Raw genomic sequence first — 16,244 nt, 5'->3', positions numbered from 1 at the left:
TTGAAGTGAATGACAAAACTTCAGTTGATATCAGTGAGAGCAGAGCAGAATCAGGCCTAAATTTTGGGAAACCATTACTTAAAAGTCGTAGATCTAGAATTGTATGGGAACCTGATGTGGACGGCAGTCAGTGATTTTTTCCCCCAAAACTTGAAATACTAAAATAAATGTAAACTAAATTAAAGTCAATATTTGCAACTTCTGTTCCTTCAAAGCAGAATATTTCTAGTGTTTAAAAGTTATTTTACTAGGTAAAGATACTTTTATTGAAATAGAACCAGCAAATGTGCATGAATTTCTTCTGGCCAGAAAGGGGCACTGTCATCCAAGATTTTTGTTGTAATAGCACAGAAAAGGAATCTTGACCTAGAAGCCAGCTGCAGATTTGTAACACGATGAAAAATTGAGGACATGAAGACTTGGTGTATTTTTTAAAGTTAATAACACTAATGTTTTTTTTCAGAGACATACAAAATGGATGAGGAAGAGGGGTTCCTCTTATACTCAATTCCTCTGTACCACATGCTTTCTTCCTCCACATACGTTTTGCAGTATAGTATAGTGCTGTGCTACGAAAAAAAAATTGTTAAAGAGCTGATTAACAAAACCGTCCTCTGCACTCAGCAAGATTTATAGTTCTACTACTGTGCTCACAATCATTGTGAAAGGCAGGTCTGAGGGGGACAGACCAGTGGAGATACCATGTAGGAGGGACTCTTCATCCCCGTGTGTGCCACATATGTGCACTGTTGTGCAAAAGCTGTACCTAGGAGACCACTGAAGGCAGGTAACCCTATGGGTCCATGCATGGTGTGAATCTACATGGCCCAAAGCCAGCATAACAGCTGAACAGTATCTGTGCCCACCCCCTTACCACATGCCCCAAAGTATTATTTTTATTTATGTTTTGTTAATCACCAACAGCATGTTCAGCACTGTACTCAATATAGAAGTGAAGGCAATACCTGATGTGAAAAGTTTACGGTCTAAAAGAGGGATGCAGAGAAGCATGGGAAATTTGCTTGAATTCCACCCCCACCTAATCCCTGTAATTATTTTTTACTCCTTTCTTGTGGGAAGTGCAGAAATGAAAATTGTGGGAGCATTTAGAATGAGGAGGTGGTAGCGGAGGCTTGGGAAAATGAGATAGGAAGGACACTCCAAGCATAAGGGGTGGCATAGAACAGTATCCAGCAGCAGGCTGTCTGCATAGAAGCACTGGGCTGGAGCAGTATGTTGTGGCTGAAGGTTCCTTCCTTCAGTTCTGTTATTTTTGAACACATTTTCCAGTAATCATAGTCCTTCTGTTGGGGCTTTTTCTCACATTATCAAAATTTGGCCCAGTGTTATGTGTATATTGCAGTCCTATTCAAACCCACAACCAAAAGTAGGGAAACATACAAAGTAGTTAAATAAGCATACAGCATGTTGAAATAAATGTTGTTTTCTTTTTTATATATTTGAGAATAATGCCACAATTATTTTTTGCATATGGGCTGTCACCTTGCTTTTTAAAATACATCGGTGGACACAGCTACATTTCACATCCACAAAGTTACTTGTTTGCCCTAGAGATAGGGCTTACTTTCCTCCTTTCACTGATTCTTTTTTTGTCTGGTGTGTTCCTTGACTGGCCACATCGAGGAGTCCTGTTTACTGCCAAATGCACCTTCCAGTCTTCTCTTCCTCACTAGTTCTCCCACTTTGTAGATTCTCTCCCTATTGAAGAGGGAAAGCATGCAGCTGTAAATTAGTTTGTGTTTGACCACCACTTTGAAGTATCGGTTATGAAAGACTGCATTAGTGGCTGAGGCCACTTTCACGCATTTTGACATCCATTGGACATCCTGCTCCACCAACTCCCACGAGTGTACCACAGGAAGAGTCCTTTAACCATTAGGAAAGCAGCCAGTACATTTCTACTGGCACCCCAGACTGCCCCCTTTTCTCTCAGAAGGAGGACCTCTTGCATTGTATGAGGGCCTGTGCTCCTGTGGAATCTCCACCTACCCCACAGGAACTGTAACTTCGTTGTCTCCTTCTTCTGGGCCATTGCACCCAGGGAGCTGTCTTGTCCTAAATTTTGAGCAGTTTCTCCTGAGCGTGCTTCCTGTGAGTTCCTCAAGCTGCATCCCAAAAATTGTCTGGAGACACATGCTTCCTGCAGGTCCAGTAGGAGTGTGCACTGCAAACAACCCACAAATCTAAGCTCTCAGACATGAGAGCAAAGATAACTGCAGAATGTTTCAACTAGGTAAGATACTTGAGTTGAGGAACCCCCTTTATAGCAAAAATCTTGGGCTTTGAACCAGCTCTGTGTGTATCTAATAAGTTCTGCCTTTAAGCTCCTGCTCACCATTGTCTGCAATTCCAAATATGAGTATCATGAAAACAAAATCAGAGTATTAATAGTGATCTTAATACCATAAACCTGGGTGAGATTTTTTTTTCAGCTTTTGATGTGCAGAAAGAGTTGATTCAAGTATAGGAACTCAGTACTAAAGCTGGAAAGCAGTGTCTTGTCCTGAGAGGAGTCCAGTTCAGAAGTCCCTGTTTCCAGAGAGTGTGTAGTAATCTTCTTGCCGTGTTCTCATACTGCTTCCCACCACATCTATGCATATGTGATTGCCTGATCATTGCACTCTGCCGGATCACTGGAAGAGCATGCACACTCGAGCAGCTGGCATTGCAGGAGAAACTTCATATTTGAGGTTCTCTGTTGTAGTCACAGGTATTGGGGTTAGCGATGTAGCTAACTACAAGGCAAACTACAGTGTGGTGTCGATTAAGGCAAACTACAGTGTGGTGTCGATTAAGACAAAACCTTATAGTCCAGAGCTGATCTTCACTGAGTAGTAGGTGTTCGACTGGTGGGGGCCAGAGCACACAGGCTACAGGGGCATTATCTACTCTTGTTTGCCATTATTGAATCCTTGCCTGTTCGGGTGATAATGTTAAAGGGTTAATGGTGTCAAGAAAATTTTGTCATGTCTTTAGGCAACTAAGCATCAGTGTTAAATCATATAGAAGATGTCTTGGATCTGTGCATTGCTTTGTGCACTCTGCTAGCAACTTTCCCGCGTATATTGGGGGAGCAATACCTGCGAGGATATAGAGGCTGTTGACATGGGTAGGCTTAAGACATACTGTAATGTAGTGGCAGGTGGTGTTAAATACAGGGACCAGCCTCTTTGTATTTGGGTTTTGATGCACAGGCATATTCAGCAGAGGAGTAGCAAAGTGCCAGTGCTGTTGATCGCAGTGTGGATGGATCTGCATCCCTCTTTGATGTAACCAGCTTGCTGAAAACATTGTTTTGGATGGTAACCTTGGCTTTGTTTTTCTCAATATGGGTTCTAAAGCAGAGTGTGTGGTCAAGAGTAACAGCGAGGAATATGGGATTTATGGAATGAGTAAGTGTGTAGTCCTGCTTCATTCATTTCATATTAGTTGTAAGATGCAGTAGCATTTTTCAGCTTAGGAACTCTACAGGAGAGCAGCTACAGAGACTTCCCACCTCCTGTAGAGCTTCTGAGCTCTGCCACGGAGAGGATACTGTGTAGCCAAGAGTTAGAGTAAGTGGGAGCATGGGGGAGCCTGGCTGTCCATCCTCCTGACTTTTCTCTGGCTCGTGAAGTACAAACTCTTCAGATGAGAGATTCTGAATGGTGGAAAAGTGTTTCCTCATTGTGGGTTTGTTGGACTCCAAGCCTTTTTTACCGGTACTTGGAGCAAAGTTCCACTCAAACTTCCAGAAAAATAATTCCACTTGGGCAGAAAAAAGTTCTTTTAAAAAAGGGAATGTTTCAGAAAGTTATAATCAACTGGAAAAGGGAGGTTGGAATGGAAACACTTAAGTTTCCTTAGCAAGAGCTGTCAATAACATACCTCCAGAGGTGGGTTAAGTCTAAATATGTCACTTGTTCTGCCAGGTGTGTGATATTGTAATGCACTGAATGTATGATCACCACTTCCCTCTCCTGGATAGAGTGTCAGACATGCTTAAGTGTTTATCATCCTCTAATGGACTTGTGGTCCAGTGGCTGGAGGCTTGAAGGGAGGATATTATAAGCATTCCCACACTGGCAATTGATCAAGAATGTCCTGTAGCTCAAAGGATAGAAGCTTGTGGTTTTTATTTTAAAGGTTGGAAATTTTATTTCTAATAGTGCATTTATGTGGTTAGCTGACTGTTATGGTAGCTATGTGTCTGTGTAGCATTGGCTACAAATAATGACCGTTGTGAAGAATCTGTCCATGAAGATCTTATTCAAGGCCTTTAGTTGCAAAAAGACACAGGGTTTTATCACAAGTTCATGTCATCTCTACCCCTAATTCAGTAGTTATCTTCTTTCTCTGTTTACGGTGTTTGTCCTTTCAGATGTAGATAATGATTGCTACATACAGATGACTTGTATCAGCTAATGTAGCCATTTTCCAAGCTAGAGCTGCCCTGATGCTTTTATATTTAGGTAAGATAGACTTTGCATGGGGAAGGGCTGCAGTAGGTTGTTGACCTTCAATTTTGCATGAGGTTACTCCAGGGTTGTCTTTTCCATTACATGTTTTTCTCTGATCTAGAAAGATGTAAGAGCATATTTAATGTATCCTCTTTCTCCTACACAACTTTACTTGTATTTTGAATAAACATGTCATCCCTTTGAATTAATAAGAAGCAAGTCCATTTACAGTAGTTAGTCCCTTAATCAAATGACAACAGCTTCATTAAGGTGTGTGAATCTGTTTCACCAATGCCAGTTAAAAGAAAAACAAGGCCTTGGCTGGCAGGCCTTTTTTTCTCCTCACACTGAGTTTACATGGATACAACTCCAACTCTAATGGAGTTTATCCTGATTTCCGCTGGTGTATGTGAGAACAGAATCAAGTCCACAGTGTCTGAGCCTAAATAGCTTCAGAATTCGCTAAGAACTCCAACTCTTTCCAGGTGCATTAACTGTACCTAAACTACTAATAGCCTGTTGTTAGTTAAAAAAAAAAAAAACACAGAAAAATGATCAAATGGAACTTGTGAAAAAGCTGGAAATATACTTGCACAATAGTACAAGATGAATACAAGTTGCCCTTGGTGTATAATATAGGATTAATCTCATTAAAGTTAATAGTGTGAATGATCTTACTCTATAACCAACAATGGAAATGTTATACTTTCCTTGGGAGAGCATTGAAACCACAACAAAAATGGGAGAAATTGTTTTGAATCCATAATGGATAAGAATGTGGAAGCAGATTTATCCATCTACACAGGAGGCAGGCAGCTTTGAAAAGAAAAATTAAAACAAGTCTACCTTTGCTAATCTCCTTATTCTCCAGAGCAGGAGTGGGCAAACTACAGCCCATGGGCTGGATCTGGCCCACGAGCTGTTTTAAGCCGGCCTGCGAGCCGGACCACGCAGCTCAGCCCCGCTCTGGCTGGAGCGCTGGGTTGGGGGCCACACCACGTGTTTTCCAGAAGCCGCAGCATGGCCCCACTTTGGCTCCTATGTGCTCCAATGGGAGCTGCCGGGGCAGTGTCTGCAGATGGGTCAGTGTGCAGAGTGGCCTGGCCGTGCCTCTGCATAGGAGCCGGAGAAGGGACATGCCACTCTTCCGGGAGCTGCTTGAGGTAAGCAACACTCGGAGCCTGCACCCCCTGAGCCTCACCCATCCCCCTGCCCCAGCCCTGATTCCCCCCTGCTCTCCAAACCCCTCAATTTCAGCCCGGAGCACCTTCCTGAAGCCCAAACCTCTCATCCCTAGCCCCATCCCAGAGCCTGCACCCCCAGCTGGAACCTGCACCCCTTCCCGCGCCCCAGCCCTGAACCCCTTCGAACCAGCCCAGAGCACCCTTCTACACCCCAAACTCCTCATCCCCAGCCCCACCCCAGAGCCCGCACCCCCTCCTGCATCCCAGCCCCAATTCTGTGAGCATTCATGGCCCATCATACAATTTCTATTCCCCGATGTGGCCCTCGAACCAAAAAGTTTGCCCACCGCTGCCCCAGAGACACCCAGACATGGTAGTGATCCCATACTATACACCAAGTGATATGTCTGCATGTATAATCAGGAATTACACAAGACAAAGTTATAATGAGCTCGTTAAATAGCAATCAAGGTGTTCGAAGGACTAATTAGGAATATAGTACGGAGTTCATACTTGTAGAAACTTATATTGGAGGGAAAAGTCTTAAACGGTCATTTTTGGGAATTCTAGAAGGCTTTTCAAAACCAAATATTTCATCTTGGAGATTTCTCCCTGGCAAGATCAACTGAAGTAAAGATACTGATTCCAGTCTCTTGAAGTCATCATGGGTTCCTGAACAGGTTCCTCTAGGCACACTGCTTCTGAGATGCACATGAGAAGTGAATCACTAATAATTTTAAAAACAAACACTTTATTGAGCTGCTAAAATGTGCATATGCCAAGACTCAGTTACTGTATGATCTTGTTGCTCTTGTCCTTCTTTGTCCTTAACTCCAATCCTTCTCAACTACATTACCTACGCTGATCATGTCACACCTAAAACTAGATTATAGGTTCATCAGGGCAGGGACCATGTTTTGCAGTTGATTCTGTGAAGTGCCCAGCTTATTTTGTATAAGTTTCCTGCAAAAACAATGCTATTCCATTAATTTCATCCATAACACTTTCCGCAGACTAAAGATCACAGAAAAAAAGTATCATAAAGCAGCATATTTTACTGGATTTTCCTTTCTGTTTTTAAGGAATAAATTCCCTGCTTCAGTATGAAATTTTACCAGGAAATGGGTTTGAGATTTTCCAGATAAACTCAGATACTGGACAGGTGATGACAACTGCCTCACTTGACAGGGAGGCCCAAGAGATTCTCAGTATAAAAGGTAACAGTATGAGATGTTTGATGTACTGTAAAATGGGATGTGGAGAGTGTGGGTTCACTTATCAGTGTCAACTTTTCTCAATTTCATGTGACTTTTTCTGATAGGTGTAGCAAGATGTTCAGGAACAGAAAGCAGCTGTATTAGCACATGCACTCTGATTTTCTGTATAGCAGAACTCTATACATGGACTCTAATATTTTGATACTACTGATGAAGATTCATCATTACACTAACATCACTAATATAAGCTTGCTTTCTGTGTGTTAATCTCAGTCCTCGTTCGAGACAGTGGAACCCCTTCTTTATCCAGCACAGCAACAGTTATCTGCAAAGTACTGGATGAAAATGACAATACTCCTACATTTCTCCTTCCTGTCCCTGAGATTCAGATTCTGGAGAATCAAGAGCCTACAATAGTGCACACTACACTGGCTGTAGATATAGATGCTGGCAATAATGGAACTTTACGATATCAAATAATTGGTAAGTATGGTCTTTATTCCATATATTAGTAATACCAAAAAAAGTTGTCAGAAAATAGTTAAACAGGAGTTTCAGGTTTTAAAATAGTTCTGATTTCAGCCAGTCCAGATAGATCTCAGCTAGTGCAATGGGGAGTCCTAAGACTCCCTTTAAACTGAAAAAAACCTTCCACCTCCTCCATCGGCACACACTTCCAACCCAACCTCTCAGCCTAGCGATCAGATTTGGGAGTGTACAGAAGAGAGGAACAAAAATAATCTGGAGGAGTGAAAATAGGAAGAAAGAATAAAAGACCTAAATATAGCTTGCTGATGAAGAGAGGGTATGGTAAGTATCTGTAAGTGCATGAAGGATACAATCACCAAGAAGAAGGAGACATTTTTCCAGGGTATTACATATGGGATGAAATGTATAATGTTGCAAAAGCTCTTTCTGGTGAGGATAGTGACATAAGGGAAGAGATGAAAGCTCAAATGTTTGGGACATTTAAAACTAGACTGGATAAAGCAATATAAGAATATACAGCAAGAAAAAATCCTGCACTGGCAGGGAATGAACTAGATCAACAGTTTTGAAAACTGAGCTCACCTTCAGGAAAATGAAACCAATTGCACCCTATGTCATCCCCTCCATGGATCATTTAAAAACCTGCCAATCTTAATGTTATACCCCTTATGCATGTCCCACATTTGGGAAATGCTAGATTCTTCTTCAAGTAGATGCAGCTGTGTATCCCACTTAGGTGTGTGCATGCCCAGTGCCTTGTGGTCTTCTCCAGTCACTTGACTAGCAGTGACTAGAGAAGGGCAGTGCTCTTGCCTTGTGGTCTTAGTCCCTCCCCTATCTATCTGAGGTGGCGCCTCTCCAACCCCGATCAATTTCTTCTTACAGTCCGTGGCTGGAGTTAGAGCTCTTTTTGGTCTTAACCTCACAACCTTTCACTATTTTAGTGTCTTGTTCTAGTTGTATATAGTTAGTACCCCTAGTGTTGGATTTAGTGTTAGTTGTATTTAGTTAAATACCCCTGTGATGCCATCACCGGGGTTTAAACATTGTCCGTCATGTGGGGGAATGATCCCAATAACGATACCCCACGCCAGGTGTTTGCTATGCTTGGGTGAGGCCCAAGTCAAGGAGTGGTGTTTGATCTGTAGATTGTTCATGAAATAGACTCAGGTGGATCGGGACCTTCACCTGAAGCAGCACCTATCCAAACAAGCCATGTGGCCTGCTTTGTCACTGTTAGGGGGCTTATTCCTTCACCCACTTACTTCCCTGGTCCTTCTCGCATGAACAGAGAGCAACAATACCCGAAGTCCAAAGGTGCAAACAATTCGATGTTTATTGGGGTGAACTTCCAGCAAGCATGATTCCAGTTTCCTTCCTTAGTATCCTCCTTCCCAGCTCTGACACCACAGAGCCTTACACCTGTGTCCCTGTTCCCATTCCTGCCCTTAGCCAAACATGATTCCAACTTCCTTACTCCCATTCCCTGTTCCCATTTCCCCCTTTAGCAAAACATGGGGGGAGGGATAGCTCAGTGGTTTGAGCATTGGCCTGCTAAACCCAGGGTTGTGAGTTCAATCCTTGAGGGGGCCATTTAGGGATCTGGGGCAAAAATTGGGGATTGGTCCTGCTTCAAGCAGGGGGTTGGACTGGATGACCTCCTGAGGTCCCTTCCAACCCTAACCTTCTATGATTCCAATTTTCTTACCCCCATTCCCTGTTCCCATCTCCCCCTTTAGCAAAACATGATTCCAATTTTCTTACCCCCATTCCCTGTTCCCATCTCACACACCCACATGCCCACCCCCACCCCCACCCCGTCACTTCCTCATTGACTACAGATTATATAGTAAAACTTGAGTTCTGCTTAGCTATACCTTAACCAATCATTTTCCTGAAATTTAACTAACCAATCCTAACATATTGTAACATGATTATGTAACCAATTATATCCCACCACCTCAATTAGTTTACACCCAGCAAAATTATACAGCAGACAGGAACAATCACAGAACCAGACAGAGATTATACAGACAAACAACAGCAAAGTGGGAACTATAATGACAAAACAATACAGAAGTGAGGATTTCACATCCCAGCTATTGATAAGTGAGTTCTTGCCAGACAGGATGCTATCAAACTAAGTTTCCTTTTACATTTTCTAGGCACTTCCCTTTCTCTGGAGGTGATAGGAATACAATCCTGTCCTGATAGTGCCTAACAGCCCAATAGCACCTTATTTCAATGTGACTAGTTTGGAATGTGAGGATGTGACCGTTCGCTTCCCAGCTTATGGCTGCCTCTGCTGCTTAGCCAAAGGCCTTAGCCTAAGCACAGGGCCACAAACTGTCACAGTAAGAGAAGGCCCTTACACTGGCAGACAGTGGTTTTGATTCTTTCTTTTATACCTCTATCACTAACCAAGTGATAAGAGTACACCTAAATTCTTAGAGTATAGGCCTTTACAGACAGGCCTGAATATCTATATCCTAACACTCCACCCCTTTTTTTTCTTTTTCTTTTGGGATCCTCCTGCCCAGGTATCCCTGGAAAAGCATAGGACATATGGCGACACATTTCCTGATAGGGCCAGGCGTCAAGGTGGAAGGTGTCACTATTCCATTTGTCCCACTGCCCCTTGTGTAGTATTGTGCCCTGCACCTTCTCTCATACGGGCATACCACACCTATTCCAATTAGTGTTCCAGACTTCCCATTAGAGTGGGCCTGAGAAGGTTGGGTCCGGGTTGTCTAATACACTGCAGGGTTTGGAGGGCTTATTACATTCCTAATAGGTTATCTCCCTATGCAACGTAACACAAGTACAGTTAACAATACAAAATCCACAGCAACACCGAGTCCTGACCACTGCAGTATGGTCCAACATCCAAGACACCCCCAGAACACTTCCTCTCCTCCTTCGACGGGGTCACGATCTTGTGTCCAGTTGCTGGCAGTTGCAACAAGCTGCTCCTTCAAGTTTTGTATGCTTTTGTCCATATCACAAGTCCATTGAATGTTCACAGAGAAATGGGATATTGTCCAAACCAGCTTGACCACTTGGTATGGAATCAGGCAGTAAGCCCTGGCTTCTTCACAGCAATAAGATTCACAGATCCATTTGTGCACCAAAGTCCATATAGCAGCATGTAGATGGGTGTAGTTTGGTTATGGGCTGGTGTAATTGTGCCCCCAGTAATATGTACATTCCCAGCAAAACACCTTATACACAGTACACCCAATTGTCCACTCCTTGCATAGGCCATTGATCCTGCCCCTCTATAGTCATAGGAGAGGGGCACATCCAAACATCTTCTGTTGATTTACACTATTTTACACACCCCTCCATTGATTCCCAGTGAGCTCCTCCCCTTCTCATTATTTCCATAGGGCTTGTGGGGGCCACCTTAGTTACAGTTCCATTTCCAGGTACCATGGTAGCTATTACACAGGTGCTGGCCTCCTAGTTGAGCATTTTGTATTCCCATACACATCTCCCCCCAAAGGTCAGCCTTTTGAAGCTATCCCCCACCCACATCATGAGATTTTTCTGTTCATTAAAACACAACAATGCTAGCAACAAGACAAACACCACAGACAAACACAAAACACAGATCCATGGTATTGTGGGTTATTCTTCCGCTGGCGCCGGCTTGCTTGTAGAGTGTCTGAAAAACAAAAGAAACAATTTCCACCCCCCTGGTGGGGACAGATTATTGCTTAATAATAATAACACTTTCTTTTACAAATGTCCTTTCTAATTGCAGGAAAAACAGAAGAATTACCTCCAGGCTGTCCTTATTTTGTTCTATAGTCAGGCTACCTCACTCACTGGTCATTTATGAAATTCATGAGATGGTGTACCTCAGTTTCCCCTCTTGTACACAGACCAAGTTTGCAATAGTTTCTCTGCTGTACCAAGCTTTAAGTTTATTCCCAGGTAATAGCTGAGACACAGCTTCAGATTTTAGCACTGTACACACACACACACCCACACACCCACCCACCCACCCCCTTAAGGTTAACATGTCCCCCTTATTTTCAGGCTTGACTTGTTTTGGTTTTTTTTCACCTCCCTTTCCTGGAGGGCCATAATCTGAGTCTTCTAGTTGCTTGTTTGCTGACCAGATGTATTCTTTATTTGCAGCTCCTTTGTGCCCATCAGCTAGGTAATTTGCATTTACACACAGAGGCTTACTAGCTTGCTTTTGGATCCAAAGCTGTTAGCAGTTTAGAGAGTGTCTTAAAGGGGAAACATTCCACTTCCACTAGAGTTCTGATTACTTTCCACTTTCATCTCCTGCTCCAAAACACACAGATCTGAAAAAGAAAGCACAACCTATTGTGGCTCCTTTTGGAGCCCTATTAGGATTTTAATGAAGTACCATTTTTATTTGCATTTCTTTTACCCTTCTCCAATATACACCCCACACGTCCTGGGAAAATGCAAATTCCTTCCATATAGTTTAACCTCCATAACATCATATTAGCCAAATTAATTTTACACAAGGTATAACTGCCTCCCCCATGCCTACAGAGTTTTCATGCACACCCACCAAAGCAACAATCTAATCCCCCAGAGCCATCCCAAGGCTCAGTGTTCCCATCATTCCTCCCCTTTTCCTTTTCTTTTTCCCATGCACACACACAAAATTCTCTTTTGCCTAACATTTCTTGCACTGTGATTACTCTTTTACACAACTGTACCCCAATTACACTTCCATCTTGTACAACTAGACACAACCAGGGGCAGCCAAGTTAAGTTCCAATAGAAACCCCTTCCATCCTTTAGTGATTTTGATTATATTACCCAAAAGTCAAATAATTTTGATCTGATTCTCTCTCTGCCTGCTGCCTGCAGCAGTCCTTTATAGACCATTTCTGTGGGAAAAGGGCCCATGTTCCCTCAGAATAGCTGTAAAGGCTTCTGTGGACAGAAGCATAGTGGTGGTAGTAGCCACTCTACCTGACTCCCTTGGATAATTTAATTACCAAGTTTCCATCCAATGTGACTGCACAGAGTTGCACATACAGTTACATGTATATAACTGGGTTTTATCATTAAACAAAAACTTCTTTCTTGACATCTCACATAAGTATCCAAAGTATCCTCCATTAAAACTTCAGAAAAACAAAAGAGTGTGGAAAGGCAGGTTGCACTTTGAAACTTTTTTTTTTCTCCACTCCCCCAGGACCAAGTCTCAGATCCAGTCTCTAAAGGTAGTCTGTTAACTCTGCTTTTGACCTTAAACCCTTTTGTGCCAAATCATCTTTCACTACCCCTAACTAATTTACAACCCTTCAGCAGCCCTTGCTGAAGCAGCACCAAACTTGAAAGATTACTGGCAGCTTCCCATAATGCTGCCCTTACTTCAAACCTCTCAAGCAGACTGAAGTGCCTCTTTTCCCTGGGAGGCATTCAGTCCCCATGGGCAGGGACCTTCTTCCCCTACCCATATACCAAGGAGGGTGGGCTCCTCAGCCACCCCCCATACCTCTGGGTCCCCTAACACTTCCTCCATTTCCTTTTTAATCTTATCCCAGGTTGACCCCTGTACCTGGTATGGGCCCTGGTCCTCCCTTATCCATTTATCCAAAAAATCCTTTACCCTGGCTTGCCAGAACCCGCAACTACCATCACGAGAGTTCGCGATACCCCCTCCAAGCAGCTGCGCGGACTGTTGGGGAGGGGGACTTACAGGCTGCCACTCACCTATCCAATGCGATGCATCCGAGTCACCGGCACCAAGATGTTAGGGGGCTTATTAAGTGGGTGAAGGAATAAGCCCCCTAACAGTCACCAAGGCTCTCATTGGATTAGAGGTAACTCTCGGGTTCTGAGATTGTTGGCATTTTGTGCTCTGGAGCCAGCACTTCTCTGAATGAAGGAGCAGATCCTTATGGAGAGCGCAGAGGAAAAGGTTGCATAAGACTAATCAAGTCCACTCCAGTTCTCCTGGGGACTCTTCTGCTCCCCCCAGGAAGAGCGTGGACCAGCAAGGGTAAGTGCCAGGATGTGGAATGTCTCTAACCACTCCCCAGAGTAGCATGTAGGGAGGTCAGGGACACCGTACCAGGAACTACACTTTTGACCCTGGGGCATCTGTTGAGTCCAATATCAACAAGGCATCAACTGTTTGCATGCTGTCAGTATACCAGGCAGATATGGACCACCTCTGCCTTACCATCCCAACCTCTCCTTTCATCCGGGACTTTGCCATAGCTACATCCTTTACATCCCTGTTGGCTGGATGGGTCACTGAACCCTTGGGCTAATTGGCACCGCACACCGATGTTCCCCTTCCACAGTCTATGGAACCAGGGCCAGTACTGGGCTCAAGCAAGGGACCTCCTTGGCATTGGAAAACTTCTTGGCACGGTTGCATTTGGCATGACAGATGTTACCATGGTGGCTTTCACAGCCCTCCATTTCAGCACCATCAGCTACTTCAGTACTGCCGCTGACTTCAGGGTCAATAACACTTCCAGTAGCAGCATACTTGGTGCCAGCAGTATGGCTTCCATCATCTGTACTGGTCCCTGCCTTGTTTAGGATGATAGATGAGTCAAACCAGTTAATCACTTCCTCAGATATGGCTCCACCTTTATCCCCAGAAACTTGAGGCTCCTCGGCGTTGAGGTCGCGATCTTCCTCCTCCTGCTTTCTATCACCTGACCCATATCGGGGACCCTTTATGGAGCACTATGAGCATGAGGATTGGCACCTGTCTCACGTTGGGACAGGGGCCCTTGGCCCAGTGCCTGCTGTCCATCAATACCTTATCCTTATGCCTAGTGTCCTCTGTGGAATCCGTGGGACGCTCCTTGGTTGGAGAGGTCACACTTCTCAGCTCACTCTAAGGAGAGATCGCCAGGCAGATGGCAGATGCAGGTGGTGGCAACTGTGGACCCACAGCAGGATCAGGCACTAGTGAGCCTTACCCGTGCAGAGCTCATGGAGCTACTCCTTCCAGCTCCACCAATCCAGGAATGGGAGCCAGCATTGGCATTTTTCAGAGTAGCAGCCATGTTATTCTGTAGCCGCAAAAAGAAAAGGAGTACTTCTGGCACCTTAGAGACTAACAAATTTATTTGAGCATAAGCGTTCGTGAGCTACAGCTCATTTCTTCGGATGCATCCGATGAAGTGAGCTGTAGCTCACGAATGCTTATGCTCAAATAAATTTGTTAGTCTCTAAGGTGCCACAAGTTCTCCTTTTTTTTAGCATTGGCACAGTTAACCAACTCTTCTTCATCCCCAGATGATTCAGCAGTGTCTGGCTCTTCCTCTCCAATACCTGAAGATTTCAAGGACTCTCCAGACCTTTTACAGCATGTAGCTGCTTCCCTGGGCATTCAGGCAGAGTTATTGGCTATCCTGCAGCCTTCTGCTCCTGGGAGATAGCCCTTCCTGTCAACGATAGGATCCTAAAGCCTTCTTTGAAGCACACGTGCTTCCATACCGCCCACTGCAAAGCACATGGAGAAATGCTATTTTGTCCCAGTGTAGGGATTTGAGGGTTTTTACTCCCACCTGGCCCCATATTTCCTAGACATAACTGCAGTGCATGATAGAGTCTGGCAGGACAGGTTTAAATCCTCTCCTAAGGACAAGGACTTGAAAAGGATGGACAGGAAGATTTACATTTCCTCCTCCCTGCAAATGCAGATGACAAACCAGCAGGCATCATTGTCCAGGTACAGCTTTATAAATTGGACAGCTATGTCTAAGTTTGTGGACCAGCTGCCTGAAATTTGTAGAGAGAAAGTTTGGGTGTTTATCATCGAAAGCTGGTGAGTGGCCAAGACGTTATTGCAGTCCATGCTGGACTTAGCAGATGCTTTGGCCAGACTTGTGGCCTCTCTGGTGACCATAAGAAGGGCATCCTGACTGTAGACCCAACATGCAGAGGATTTGCCCTTCAGTGGCAGGGTGTTATTTTCTCACAACATGGATGGAACCCTCTCTTTCTTCAAGGATTCTAAGGCCACCCTATGGTCCTTGGGGTTGTACACACCACTAGTTCAGAGACTTCTTTGGTGGCCAAAAGCAGCAACAATACCACCTGCAACACACCTTTTGGGCAGCCTTTTCCTCCCCTGAGACAGTGGGATTGCCCCAGAAAGGGGCATAGATCCCAGAGGAGAAGACAATCAGGTCCAGGGTTCGGCCAGTCAAAACGCTATCCCCTGACACCCACCCCAAGTGCCCATTTTGACTCCTTGATCCAGAACAACAGTCTGGTCATCACTTCCTTTACCCCCATCTCCTTTTAGCGAAAGGCTAGCTCACTTTCATGATGTTTGGGGATCGATTACAACTGTCCTAAGCACTGTCAGTTTGGTCTTTGCCAATTAGATTCTCTCCACTCCTCCTCCTCACCATCCCTTCCTGTCCCTTTTCGAGGTCCCCCTCATGAGATACTGCTCATCAAGCTGATCCACTCTTTATTGGCCTTGGGAGTACTGGAGGAATTTCCTCCAAAACACTGGTGTCAAGGCATCTATTCCTGGTACCCAAATCCAAGAGAGATTTAAGGCCTAATCTTGAACTCCTCTACCTTAACAAATATATCAGATACAAGAGGTTCCATATGGTCACCCTATCAGCTGTCCTCCCCACATTCACTCAGAATGACTGGTTTGCTGCTCTTGACCTTCAGGACTCTTACTTATATGTGGCAATTCTACTGAGCCACAGAAGACTTCTCTGGTTCGTCATGGCAAGTTGCCATTTTCAGTACACAGTTCCTTTTAGTCTGTCTTCTGATCTCCCTCCCTCCCCCTCCCCCAAGTTGTTACCAAATGTATGGTCGTGGTGACGGCATACCTCAGGAAGAAGGGAATCCATGTCTTCCCATATCTGGATGACAAGCTACTAAGGGGCAGGTCCAGA

The 16,244-nt window shown here is 44.3% G+C and overlaps 1 protein-coding gene across 1 annotated transcript in view; it reads left to right on the top strand.

Annotated features, from left to right (window-relative positions):
* DCHS2 (dachsous cadherin-related 2) overlaps positions 1-16,244 on the top strand; it is a 232,071-nt gene that overhangs the window by 179,239 nt on the left and 36,588 nt on the right. Inside the window, exons 11-12 of the mRNA XM_073343187.1 lie at positions 6,727-6,861; positions 7,135-7,344. Coding sequence (XP_073199288.1) covers positions 6,727-6,861; positions 7,135-7,344 — 345 coding nt within the window. The remainder of the gene's footprint in view (positions 1-6,726; positions 6,862-7,134; positions 7,345-16,244) is intronic.

Source organism: Lepidochelys kempii, chromosome 4, assembly GCF_965140265.1.
Source record: "Lepidochelys kempii isolate rLepKem1 chromosome 4, rLepKem1.hap2, whole genome shotgun sequence".
Classification (NCBI taxonomy): Eukaryota; Metazoa; Chordata; order Testudines; family Cheloniidae; genus Lepidochelys; species Lepidochelys kempii.
This window is presented reverse-complemented; position numbering and strand designations above follow the sequence as displayed.